We start from the raw sequence: 14,416 nt of genomic DNA on the forward strand, positions 1-14,416 counted from the left end.
TTGTCCAAGAAATAGTTGGTAGCATACACTAGCTTGTTCCTGAGTTAAATAATTTAGAACTACCAAATTTACTTGAAATTCCTGTAACATCACTATTACTGGTCATACCAGTTTTTTCTTAATAAACTGAAATTCTAACTCCTAGTCTCCAAAAGTCTGTGCAGTTCAGGCTAAACCGCCACCACTAACTTTAGTATAAGTTTCTTTGCTTGGGGATCGCAGTGAATCTAAACTTCCAGAGTGAGGTAGTACATTAGAGACAGCTGGTGACAAGACCTAGTTCTTCTTGGGGCAAAGGTAGAATTGACCAGGATGCAATTTTTTTCAGTCTTTAGGTTTTAACAGAGGTTTCATCTTCAGCTATCCTGTTTGTCTAGGAGTTGGGGGGGAAAAAGTCTAGAAATGGAATAAATTGTGATCTCTACAAACAGAGCTTGCCATTCAGAGGATCATTTTTGATCATGTTAGGAATTGTCAGGCCTTGAAAGGCAAAATTATTCCTCATTATTGGAAACCATTGTCTAGCCTCTTGTCTGCAGCACTCTCCAGCCCCATGCCAGTATTCTTCAGCTGAAGAAATGCTTCTTGATCCCATCAATCTGTAGTAATGCCACTCAGCTCAAATGAGAATTCTTTTTCTCTAATCTGCTGAGAGTGCAAACTTTTGCCCTCCAATAAATATACAAGTTCCTTTAGGATGTTAGTTTGGATTAGAAAATAAAATTGAGAGGTTTGGAAGCTTCTATGTGGAGGAAGAAAGGAAGTGGCAGAACTAAGCTGCTAGAGGTTGCAAAAATAGAAAATTGTATTGATCTCCCTGTTTCTGAAGGGGCTACAATCAGATTTCACAGCTGTAATTTGGTCAGAAAAAAAAAGGGCAGAGACGATTTATATGTAGGCAACTCTGCAGTATAATTCAATCTAAAATGCTCCAAAAATCCTAGTTGCTTAAACCAGTGTTTCCTCAAATTGTCAAAGCCCCTATGTTTATAGCGGATGTATTACTCAGTCATCCCCAATTTGGATCTTTATTAACAAGAGTATCTGTTTTCTCATTGTCCGTCTGATAATTGCTCTCTACTGGTGATCAAACAGCTAGGCAATGTAAAACCTGTTGCATTTCAGAATTTTTTTTCTTGTGCTGCTACTAAACAAGTTTTGAATAGTGCTTATGTTGAAACAGAAGTTACATTAGCTCGAGTCTGAAAAAAATCTGCACAGCTGGGCATAGCTTTCTACAGGATAACACTTACATTTTTAATTTTGCACTCTTTACGTTTCTGTGCATCAGATTTAAACTGATTTTGAGCTTTTTCTTTTCCCCTCCCATAGGGGAAGATGATGATGCAAGACAAGCTAGAGAAAGAAAGAAATGATGCTAAGAATGCTGTTGAAGAGTATGTGTATGATTTCAGAGACAAGCTGTATGGTGTCTTCGAAAAATTCGTCACCGAGGAAGTAAGGAGCCAGATATAAATTTATAACAGTTCTAACATTGAACTTATTATTTAATACTGAGTATGGTATAGTTCGGAGCTACATGAATTAAGTAAGTACAACTTTTCTTTTGGGGCTTCTGGTTAATTCCTTGGAGAAGTGCACTAGCCTTAAAACATAGGAATACTAACTATCCAACTCAGTTCAGTTTTGTTCCACTTTAACAATCATGAGTCTACTGACCCTAGTTCTGTATGAGAGAATTCTCTAGATGGTAAAGATTTGTCAAGTATGGGGGTATGTCATCCTGGGGTCTAACTACAGTCAGGCTCAAATGTCACTTGTCTCCATGAAAATCTAGAAAAACATGACATATCTGTTAGTATTTGGTCCCAAATGGAGTGAGTAGGTTTGAGGAATAAAATGAGAAGTGGCACAAACAAAGCTTGCCCCTCTTGATATCTTTAACCTCGCTTTCTCCTTAGCCTGGAAAGGTATTTCATATTGGGAAAAAGCTGTTGTTGGGTTGGTACGTCTTGCAGGCCCAAACCAGAAATGCCAGACAGCACACCAATTTATCCCCTCTGTGTCTTACCATGTGTTTGGAGGCTGCATCCAATGTTCCTTGATGGTCTTATTGTGGTGTCCCTGTGTCCAGTAGCTGCCAAAATAGAAATCAGCTACAACTCCCAAGCAGCCACTTTGGCTAACAGCGACACCAAACTTACTAAAAAGCAACGAAGAGTCCTGTGGCACCTTATAGACTAACAGATGTATTGGAGCATAAGCTTTCGTGCGTGAATACCCACTTCGTCAGCGTCTGACGAAGTGGGTATTCACGCACGAAAGCTTATGCTCCAATACATCTGTTAGTCTATAAGGTGCCACAGGACTCTTCGTTGCTTTTTACAGATCCAGACTAACACAGCTACCCCTCTGATACTAAACTTACTGTAAGTGTTGATACCAAAGCCTGCTCCAGTGGTTATTTGGGAGCATAACTGATGAATGCTGTACTAGACCACAAGTACATGTGGCGCAAAGCCCTTTGAAGAGTAAATTAAGGGAGAATGAGGCCTCAGTTTTCTGCCAGACAAAGCCCAAGAATCATCTTAAACATTTTACTGTGGTGGAAATACTGAACCAAATATTGTCAATATCTGCTTTTTATGAATGAACAAGGGTGGCTGTAATTGGTAAAACCATACTACATAAGTTACACTTTAGCTGGCTAATAGCTTATATGTAATTTATTGAAGTACTGCTATTTAAACTCTTGCCAGTGCCCCATAACCTTCTTCTGTACAAATATATTACCAAGGAGGAGAATTTGACAGAATTAGAAGCTTAAGATACTTTGTGAATATAATTTAACTTTAGAGAAATCCAAAATTTCATTATCAGTATTCAAAAAGGAATATGCAAAATCTCTGTTACAGTAAATTACAAACCTGATTAGTAAAGATGCAATATGTCACTGCACTATGATGTATAGCGTAGGCTTAAAATCCTTGTGGTCAGTCTTTAGTTTCCCCCACTTGATTTTCTAGCTAATAATTAACTGCCATGTGAACCCAAAATTCCCTTTCATATTCAGTAGATATGAATTAATTAGGACATTTTTGTATTTGTCCTGCTACCTCCTAAATTCTGTTCTCTTCATAAAGAGAGAGCTTTTCTGAATGATTTTTTTTTTTTCCACTATAAAAATCTTAACTTGCTTTTTAGGAGTCCAGTAAACTGACCTTAATGTTGGAAGATACAGAAAACTGGCTTTATGAAGATGGGGAGGACCAACCAAAACAAGTATATATGGACAAACTTCAGGAATTAAGAGTAAGTTTTTTTTTTTTGTTTTTGTTGTTTTTTTTGCTTTTACAGAACACACATTTTTTTTAAAAACCTCATCATTAAAGATGAAATACAGTGATCCCTGTGTCTGAGCATGTTTATCCATTAAAAAAGCCCTTTAAGCATGTTCATGAACACTGGTATCAGGGAGTGTGATTCAGGATTAATGAAATCTTAAACTAGACACCCACATTTGCATCTGAAAATGTTTTTATGCTGTTGTGTGCAATGAATAGAGTAATTAGAATTTAGTGTACCACAATTGTCTAATATTGTCATTGTATTTGAAGATTATTTCATACCTTGATTTTTGTCAATTTTTTTGCCACCTGTTGAATGTCACCAGTAGGTGCCACCTGACCCAGTGGCACAAGGCTTTTCTGTGACTCTTGTAACTACTTTCCAGAAACACAAAATGTTAAATCCATATTTTTAGAAGGTCTTGTTAAAAACACTTTCTATGTGATAGACCTTAAGATGGCAATCTTCGTTTTTTTTAATTCCATTGTGCTCATAGCTGAAATCTGCTTTGTTGCTGGCAGTGGGGTTAGGTGCCTCAGCAATGATTCCTATCATCATGGGCATTCTCTACCTTTCATAATTAAAATCTTGGACACATAACTCTTAATAACCTCAAATTGAAAAATGCTTCATTCTCAAACAGTGTAGTGAAACTGCTGATTTAGTACTCTGCTGTTATCTATTTAGTGTCCACCCCCCCCCCAAAATTAAGCCAGCATAATGAAAAATGTTTACAAAATCTTATGGGCAGTAGGTGAATTCTGAAAAATGGCTGCTGCACTGAGCTTTTGCTGATTGCCATAAGCCAACTGGGGGAGCTAGATAGATAGATGAGATTCAGACTGTGACTGTCCTGTAAGACTGAGAAAGTAAGCACTCTTTTGCGAACAGGAGTATTTTAAAGAATGCATAAAGGAAGAAAATGTAGATTCTGGCAGTTGTCGGTTTCCTGGAGTTATTTGGCTTGATGCCTACTAAATGATTACAATCGAGTTGTGACCTGTCACAAACTAAGAGTGTCTTAGAAGGATAACAACTTGAAATCTAATAGACTTCAAAAATATGTTAAAAGTAACTCCATATATTACCCCAGCCAACTTTTGTGGCACTCAAATCCTATTTCCTTATTTCTTAGATGGTTCTCCTCCCTATTATATAAGTCTCTCACAATATTAGTTCTTCTTCGAGAGATGTCCCTGTGGGTGCTCCACTACAGGTGCTGGTGCGTCCCTGCGCCTTCGCCCGGAGATTTTTACAGCAGTGCTCATAGCGGCCACGCATGCTCAGAATCTGCCCCCCCCGCTGTGACTCTAGGGTAATAGAACGCATGCGTGGCCGGTCTCCTCAGTTCCTTCTCAACCGTCCCCGGCCTGAGACGGAGCTCAGCAGGCTCATTAGAGAATCCTTCACTATTCCCTTAATTATCCTTTAGAAACCATTTTTCTGTCAGTTTTTTCTGGTTAAATAGTTACTTACCCAGTTTACCTAAAAAAAAAAAAAAAAAAAAAAAAAAAAAAAATTTCCTGTCAGCCGCGGCTATGCCGGGCTCCACCGGTTTCAAGCGCTGTGCTACTTGTAAGGAGGCTATCCCGTCATCGGACGGGCACTCAAAATGTATAAAATGTTTGGGGGAAGGTCACATTCCCCAAAAATGTGCCCACTGCTCTAAACTCAGCTCCAGGGCACGCAAAGACAGAGAGCTTAAACTAAAACTGCTCCTGCTTCAAAAATCTATCGGGTCAGTTTCAGACCCAGGCATTGAAGCCGGCTCCGCTACCCGACACAGCCCCCCCCCCTCAAAAAAGATAAAGAAGTCTACGAAGAAGGGGCACTTTTCCTCACCGGGCAGGGCTAGGAGGCATACAATTTCTCCAGGCAGATCAACGATCTCTCTGCCTGTGATCCCTCGCCTCAGCACTTTTCATGAGGCAGGCTCCTCCGGAACAGCGCAAAAGCCGCCGGAGGCTTCAGCGCCGCCGAGAAGCTCCGGTGCCGAGGCATCAGGCTTCCAGTTGCCTGCCTCAGTGACGGCACCGTTCGGCACCGCGAATGAGACGGTGCCGACATTCCTCGGCACACCGCACCCGGGGCAGCCCGACTTTTCTCGCCCGGCACCGACCGCGGCACCGACGCCTGCGGGGCATTCTGACACTCAGATCACAGCCAGAAGCCCCGATCGCAGGAATGCTCTTGTGCAGCAGCCTCTATCGGCTCAGCTTTCATCTCCTGCAGGAGCTGCTTTCACACATTTTACCCAGACAGCTGATCTTCTAGTGTCACCTACCTTGCAGTCTCCGCTCATGAACGCATATTCTGTGGCAATGCCTGAGTCAGGATCTGAGCAGTTTTCCTCCAGTGAGGAGGAAGCAGATCCACAGGGAGTTTTTTCCCCATATCATGACTCCCAGCCCCGGACCCAGAGCATTAAGGGCTATGGAAATACTACCTCATCCCACTCTCAGGACCATGCCCCTTGGGGGATGAACCCCTGGATGGCACCATCAATGCCCTACCCACCACCATGGCAATACTGGACACCATGGGCATCATACCCTCGGGAACACATGCCCCGTGGCCATTCGACCAGGCGCAACACTGATCCAGTGCCGTCTCCTAATACATACGCTAGTGACACGAGACGCCTGGCAACACAGCCACGCTCCCAGGATAAACCTAGCCCTTCTCCCGGTCCAACAGACCCGGAGTTCGCACCGGAGGAAGCGTTACTTCTCCTTCCTCCCACTCCCTCTGATGAATATACAAAATTCCAGGACCTCTTTAAGAGAGTTGCTAGTGCCCTGAACATTAACCTGGAAGTGGTTCCCGAACAACAGCATGAGCTGACGAACATCCTACAGCCCCCTTCTTCCTCCAGAGTGGCACTTCCAATTAACGCAGCCCTTTTAGAACCTGCTAAGTCCATCTGGCAGACTCCAGCGACAAGCCTACCTACCTGCAAGCAAGCGGATAAGAAGTATTTTATTTCTCCAAAGGACTCTGAATTCCTTTTTACTCACCCAGCACCAAACTCATTGGTAGTAGACGCTGCGAACCAGAGGGCTAGACAACAGTATTCTCGTTCTGCCCCACCTAACAAGGATAGCAAACGACTGGACCTGTTCGGTCGCAAGGTCTATGCATCCTCCACCCTCCAATTTCGCATAGCTAATTATACCGCAGTCCTGGCAAAATACGACCATAAAAACTATAATAATTTAATGGACTTTATTGATGACATTCCAGAACAAAGAAAACAACAGTTCAGAGCTATAGTTTCTGAGGGCCAAGCCATTTCACGTACCGCTCTCCAAGCAGCCCTCGATGTAGCCAACACAGCGGCAAGATCTACCGCTACAGCGATAGTCATGCGACGGGGCTCATGGCTCTCCTCTTCCTTTTTTCCTCGAGAAGTTCAGAACACGATTGAAGATCTTCCCTTCGACGGTGACAAACTTTTTGCTTCTAACACGAATGAAGTGCTTCATTCAATGAAAGACTCCAGAACAACCCTCCGGTCTTTAGGTCTCCAGACACCTACGGCAAGGAGACGACAATATCGATACCAACCATACCACCGGCCACGTTATCCCGCATTTACACAACCTTCCCATAGACCGCAGGAACAGCAACAGCCGCAACGTCCACGACCAAGATTCCAGCGACGTCGCCCAAACTCTACAGGGGCGCCTCAACCCCCATCAGCTAATAGGCAGATTTGAAAACTTGGTCGAGGGTTTAGAAAGCAATGCCCTCACTTCAGCCGACACACCAATCTTTGGACACCGCCTACGACCTTTTTTCCAACAATGGAGGAAGATTACCTCCGACAAGTGGGTCTTAGAGGTAGTTACAATTGGATACGTCATCCCGTTCCTCTCCTTACCTCCCACCCACCCACCCTCCCCGTCCCTCTTCAGGGACCCTTCTCACGAGCAGCTACTCCTCCAAGAAGTGCAACATCTCCTTCATCTGGGAGCAGTAGAAGTCGTGCCAGAGCAACACAGAGGGAAGGGTTTTTACTCCCATTATTTCTTAACGGAGAAGAAAAATGGGGGATGGCGACCAATCCTCGATCTCAGGCGGCTCAACAGATTCATCAAAAAACAAAAGTTCAAGATGGTGACCCTCAATACCATAATCCCAGCGCTGGAGCAGGGCGACTGGTTTTCTGCCCTCGACCTACAAGATGCCTATTTCCACGTCACTATACATCCGGCCCACAGACGTTTCCTCCGGTTTACCCTTGGTTCCACACATTTCCAATACAGGGTACTCCCCTTCGGACTATCTACAGCCCCCCGTGCTTTTTCCAAACTTCTAGCTGTAGTCACTGCTTACCTCAGGAGACAAGGGGTAATAATATTTCCGTACCTCGACGATTGCCTCCTCAAAGCTTCAACATTCGACGAGGCGCTCCGGTTCACACGACTCACAGTCGAGTGTTTTCTTTCTCTCGGCCTACAAATAAACAGAGACAAATCCACATTACGCCCCACCCAGCACCTTCAGTTCATAGGCGCAGACCTCGACTCTCGGACCGGGCTGGCATCGCTCCCACCCGATTGCTACAATTCCATAAAACAACTGACCACAACTATTCGCAACAGCCCTCAGGTAACTGCCCGAGACTGCCTACAACTACTAGGTCACATGGCCTCGTGCACTTTTGTCGTCGAGAATGCACGCCTGCACATGAGGTGCTTCCAAGCGTGGTTGGCAACGGTTTACAAACCGAATATGCATTCTTTAAACAAGACTCTCTCCCTGCCTACTCCAGTCAAAGGCTCGCTACGTTGGTGGACCGTCCACTCCAACCTTTGTTCTGGAGTCCCGTTTCTTCTACAGGCTCCATCACGCATTCTGACCACCGATGCATCTATGACAGGGTGGGGTGCACATATGTCTCATCACACAGTACAGGGACTATGGTCACCAACCGAGACCTCCCTGCACATAAATGTACTAGAACTTCGAGCCATTCGCAACGCGTGCCGTCACTTCCTGCCACTAATCAAACATCATCACGTACGCATAATGACGGACAACATTGCTTGCATGTTTTACGTAAACAGGCAGGGCGGAGCTCGTTCCCATTCGCTGTGCACAGAGGCGATGAAGCTCTGGAATTGGTGCATTCTGAACAACATCCGGGTATCAGCTGCTTATCTTCCCGGGATCATGAACACCACAGCGGACGAACTGAGCAGACGCTTCCCATGGGACCACGAGTGGGAGATAGACGACAAAACCATTCACGAGGTATTCAGCATCTGGGGCTACCCTACAATAGACCTCTTTGCAACTGCAAAGAACAAGAAATGTCTCAATTTCTGCTCCAGAGCAGGACTGGGCAAACGTTCCCTGGGGGACGCATTCATGATCTCATGGCACCGAAACCTATTCTATGCGTTTCCCCCGATACCAGTTCTCAACAGGGTCCTGATAAAAATACGAACGGATCGAGCCAAGGTGATCCTCATTGCCCCATCGTGGCCCAGACAACCATGGTTTCCCTTCCTCACCAAAATGTCAATCCAACCACCAGTCTCCCTGCCGCTTATTCCGAACCTTCTATCTCAACAGCACGGTCGTTTTCTCCACCCCAACCTGTCCATGCTTCACCTCAAGGCCTGGTTCCTACGTGGTTCTCCCAACGCGAATTAGATTGCTCCGAACAAGTTCAGGAGGTGCTCCTACATAGCAGAACGCAATCTACTCGCAAGACCTATCTTCAAAAGTGGAAACGATTCACACATTGGTGTTCTGCCAAACACCTTTCTCCTACCTCGGTACCTCTTCCGCTTATATTGGACTATCTCTTGGGCCTTAAGCGAGCCGGCCTTTCTTTCAGCTCCATCAGGGTCCATTTAGCTGCTATTACGACTTTCCACGACAGAATTGATGATATGTCTGTCTTTGCTCACGCTACTACGAAGCGTTTCCTCAAGGGCCTACAAACCTTATATCCAGACATTAAACAACCAACCACCCCCTGGGACCTTCATCTGGTACTGTCTGCCCTAACTCAACAACCCTTCGAACCCCTAGCCACGTGCTCCCTTTTACACCTCTCCATGAAAACTGCGTTTCTAGTGGCAATTACTTCTGCCAGACGGGCAGGAGAAATGGCAGCTCTCATGGCTCATCCACCATATACGATATTTTTTAAAGACAAGGTTACCCTCAGATTGCATCCCAAATTTCTTCCGAAGGTACACTCATCATTCCATATTAATGAACCCATACACCTCCCGACTTTTTTCCCGAAACCACATGCAAACTCCTTTGAAGCCTCAATGCATACACTAGATGTTCGCAGAGCCTTGTCATTCTATTTGGATAGAACCAAACCCTTTAGAAACTCCTCTAGACTTTTTGTTTCTGTTGCAGAGCGCTCCAAGGGCATGCCTATTTCTACCCAGAGACTCTCGAACTGGATCTCCCAGTGCATCCGACTGTGCTATCAGATGAAAGGGATTGCACCTCCAGATGGCATTAGAACACACTCCACTAGATCTCTGGCTGCCTCCATCGCGTTCTTACGCAAAGTCCCCTTGGCTGACATTTGTAAAGCAGCCACTTGGTCATCTGACCATACTTTTGCTAAACACTATGCCCTTATTCAAGGCCCTTTATCTGACATACGCTTGGGCAGGGCGGTACTCTCGACAGCGTTCCTACCAGATCCGAAGTCCCTACCTCCTTAAGATACACTGCTTTTAAGTCACCTGTAGTGGAGCACCCACAGGGACATCTCTCGAAGAAGAAGAGGAGGTTACTCACCCTGTGCAGTAACTGACGTTCTTCGAGATGAGTGTCCCTGTGGGTGCTCCACTACCCACCCTCCTCCCCTCTACTTCGGAGTTGGGGGGCCTCCGTGGTAGAGAAGGAACTGAGGAGACCGGCCACGCATGCGTTCTATTACCCTAGAGTCACAGCGGGGGGGGCAGATTCTGAGCATGCGTGGCCGCTATGAGCACTGCTGTAAAAATCTCCGGGCGAAGGCGCAGGGACGCACCAGCACCTGTAGTGGAGCACCCACAGGGACACTCATCTCGAAGAACGTCAGTTACTGCACAGGGTGAGTAACCTCCTCTTCTAATTGTAATCTCTGGGAAAACATTTTACTGTAGGATATTCACCCAGACAGGGGCAAGGTATTTTTATCTTACTATCACATTCAGTCACTGAGTTGGTTAAGCATAAATGTTTGCAGGGGAAAGAAGTGCTTAATTAAAAGTGCAGTTTTGGAATTCTTCAGAACTTAGTTTAGTTCTGTTTTGGAGGTAATTATACAATGTACCATGGTCTTTGTGTTTTATACTTACAGAAATTTGGTCAGCCTATTCAGGAAAGGTTCATGGAACATGAAGAGAGACCAAAAGCTTTAAATGACCTGGGAAAGAAGGTCCAGCTTCTAATGAAAGCAGTAGAAGCATTCAAAAATAAGGTACAAATTAATACAGTTGGGGAATGGGTGTTATCTAGGCGAGTAAAACCTTTTTAAAAAAACTAAGGGCTTGTCTACACTTAATGCTGCAGTGGCATAGCTACACTGTTGTAGTGCTTCACGGAAGACCCCATCTATGCCAACAGGATGGCATCTCCACTTAGCCTAGGTTGTCCACCTCCCTGAAAGGCAGTAGTTATTGACTGCAGAAGCCCATTGACATAGCGTTGTCTACAACGGGAGTTAGGTTGGTATAACTGTAACACTCAGAGTTGTGAATTTTCCACATGCCTGAGAAACAGTTACATTGACATAAGTTGCTAGCATAGACCAACCCTAAGTCTAGAAATAAAGTTTTCAAAGGCACTTACAGTATATACTCGATCATAAGCCGGTTCATTTATAAGCCGACCCCCTCAAGATGGATAAGTAAAAACGGAAAATTTTTATGACCTGTTCATAAGCCAAACCTATAATTTGGGGGTCAGCAAACTTTAGCTCTCAGGCTATCAGAATAAGCCGCTGGTGGGCCGAGATGGTTTGTCTACCTCTAGCGTCCACAGGCATGGTGGTAAACCTAAGTAAACAAAGTGTCCCGGTGCACCAGCTGCTTACCCTGAGGGGCTGGGACAGCAACGGGTGAGGAAATTTTGGGGGGGGAGAAGCTGGGGGTGAGGGGAGTAACCTCTGTGACCAGACCCCACCCTTAGCCTGGGACCCCCCCTACTCTCCCCTTCCCACCTTATCTGGGGAGGGTCAGAGGAGGCTCTGGCCTGGCTGGTGCCCAGGCAGCTCGGCCACAGCCTGCTCTGGGGGGCAGGGCCAAGCGGCTGCAGCCTGCCAGCCCTGGGGCTGCAGCTGCTTCAGAGGCTGGGGGGAGAGCAGTGTGGCCAGAAGTGGAGAGACTCTGGCCCCACCTCTTCCCTTCTGGTTCTGCTGGCTCCCCTTGCTCCCTCTGTTGGGGGGAGGGTCTGTGTCCGTTCATAAGCCGACCCCCTTCTCTGGTGCTTCCCTTTTTTACTAAAAAAATTCAGCTTATGAACGAGTATATACGGGAGGTGCTTTTAGAAATACTATCCTAGAGCTTGAGGAAAAGGGGTTTCTTTGCATCAGTCAAATGAAATAATTCAAGATTTCAGTCTTGTACTTTAAGTGTAATTTTAGTTGGTGGGGATTGCCAAAGTGCATATGTTAAAATAAACTACTTATGGAAACTGATGTGATCTATTGAACCATATTGGGCATCAAAGAACAGCTAATTGTAAATTTACAGAAATGTAAAATACAAATTTGTGTTTTCTCTAGAGTGCTGTCTATAAGAGTAACTTGAAGCACTTAAATAGGAACAAAGATGAAACCTCCCTGTAAGGATTTTTTTGAGAGCCAAAGCTTTTCTTCCCTCTAAACTTTAATTCATGCATGGATTTATCATAGAAATTGTTGTCGTGCAATCCTGTAGACACCTTTTACCAGAGTGAGCCCCATAAATTAATTGTGGTGTTTTAAAACAAAATACTTCTCTTCTTAGGATGAAAAATATGATCATCTTGATCCTGCTGAGGTGGAGAAAGTTGAAAAGTGTATCAGTGAAGCCATGAATTGGTTGAACACCAAAATGAATGCCCAGAATAAACTATGTCTGACTCAGGATCCAGTTGTGAAGGTGGCAGAAATACTAGCAAAATCTAAGGTAATGAAGCATAATTGTACCTATGACATCCTAATATAAGGGAAGAAATTGATAAATATTTATGGAAGTCACATGAATCTCAGGAGACTGGAGAGCAAAATGGGGTAGCGGAGATTAGGGGTGGTCCTGTACTTTTGCTAATAGGCTTTCTCCTAGTCTTGACCTAGAATAGTAAGTCTACAGGGATTTTTCACCAGAGACATGAATGGGAGGGGTGGTATCTTTATTTAGTGTCTGAATCAATCCTACTCTTAGTGATATGGGATTAAATATTTCTCAGTGACCCTATTTACTTTATACATTAAGTACTTGGTATTTTACTGCATCAAGCTTTATAGGAAATTGCCAACTATTCCAACTGAAACAATTTCAAAGCTTTTCAGCGAAGTAGAATTAGACAAAGAACATCCATCATGCAAGCTTTTCACACTTTAAACTCTAAAATAAAATCATAGATTCTGTGGAAAATCTGAAATGAAAGCCTCTCAGTTCTGTTGTCCTAGATGTACTAAGGAATACATTTGAGAAGTTACAGTTTAAGTTTTTAAATGCTTGTTTCACCTCTAAATGAACATACTATTTTTTCAATTCTAATATAATTAGGAATTGGATAGTTTCTGTAACCCTGTTATTTACAAGCCTAAGCCAAGGATGGAGCCCCCAAGTGAAGCTCAAACAAAAGCCAATGGTGAACACAACGGACCAGTGAATGGACAGAGTGGTGCTGAAACAAAACCAGATCCAGCAAAGGACAATTCTCAGCAGACCAAACCATCTGGAGAAATGGAAGTGGACTAAATTTTACATATTTCTTTCACTTAATTAAAATAGTGCAAGTAACTACAGGGTCCATTCTTCTTTTATGTCTGGTACCACTACAGCTGTTCAGTTATTCTTAGCCAACTTTCTGTCCTTTGTTCTTTGCAGTAGTTTTGAATGTGTTTTATATTGAGTACCCTCCAATGTTCATTTCCATTGATCCTGCTTATGTGGAGCTTTAGCCGAATGTAGATTGTAAAAGTCAGTTTAAGCTTTCCCAATATATTTTATATCAAACATACAGAATTGATATATAAATAGCAACAATCTACCTTATTTAAAGCTTTTATTGTGGATAAACCTCAGTTCCTTTAATCAGAAAAGGACACTGTATTGCACTACTGATGCTGAAGTGTAGATTTAATTGCATCTTTATTTTGGAAAAATATTGGAATTGAAGTGGTGTAAATATTGCCACTTGAAGCACTGACCTTTTTTCTAGTTATTGTACTGTTATTTAAATATTAAAATAGAGGCTAGCTAGTATACTAGTTCATCTTGTTGATGAGAACTGTAAGGTCTTTATATTTTTTCATATAAAACATACAAGCTTAGAAGAGAGAATTTTCTTAATTTGAGAATTAAGAACAAACAATTATAAAATACTGGTAAATTGGCTTTGTCATTTGTTCAAAATAATATTCTTGGTTGGCCTCTTCATACACTTGCACCAAATGTACCTGTGCTCATGGTAGACTGATACTAGAGTTACAGTAGTACATAGAATTTGCAAGGACTAACTTTATCTTACACTTTCAAAAGAAACATTGATTTTTTTTTTAATTTGCACTTGTTACATCTGGTTTTATTGGCTAGATTTCCCATCAGTTAAAACCAATACATGTTTGAGAAAACAGCACATCTTTGTACACCATTACAGGAGAAATAGCTTAAAAAAACCCCCCCAAAACCCTAATATTGTTTCATAAACTGGCTTTTAGCATATTTAATTCTAAGGTGTGGATTTAAATCCTTTACATTACTGAAAATCTGAAATGAAAGCAGAAGGGACTATTTACACTATAATTGGCAAATGATCCTTATGATGAGGGATGTTAATATGTTAAACAGGCAGTAAGTACACAAATTATGTGTGGGGAGCTGAATCATTCCTGCCAAATGCAAGCTGTTGCAGAAGTGTTGAGAAA

General features: G+C 43.4%; 1 protein-coding gene across 2 annotated transcripts in view; it reads left to right on the forward strand.

Annotated features, from left to right (window-relative positions):
• HSPA4L (heat shock protein family A (Hsp70) member 4 like) overlaps positions 1-13,289 on the forward strand; it is a 66,565-nt gene extending 53,276 nt beyond the window's left edge. For both annotated transcript variants that reach the window (XM_065596372.1, XM_065596371.1), the window contains exons 16-20: positions 1,333-1,458; positions 3,166-3,273; positions 10,640-10,759; positions 12,288-12,449; positions 13,053-13,289. In XM_065596372.1, coding sequence (XP_065452444.1) covers positions 1,333-1,458; positions 3,166-3,273; positions 10,640-10,759; positions 12,288-12,449; positions 13,053-13,247 — 711 coding nt within the window. In that variant the 3' untranslated portion in view covers positions 13,248-13,289. The remainder of the gene's footprint in view (positions 1-1,332; positions 1,459-3,165; positions 3,274-10,639; positions 10,760-12,287; positions 12,450-13,052) is intronic.
• Positions 13,290-14,416: the final 1,127 nt, after the last annotated feature.

This window comes from Chrysemys picta, chromosome 5 (assembly GCF_011386835.1).
Source record: "Chrysemys picta bellii isolate R12L10 chromosome 5, ASM1138683v2, whole genome shotgun sequence".
NCBI classification, from domain to species: Eukaryota; Metazoa; Chordata; order Testudines; family Emydidae; genus Chrysemys; species Chrysemys picta.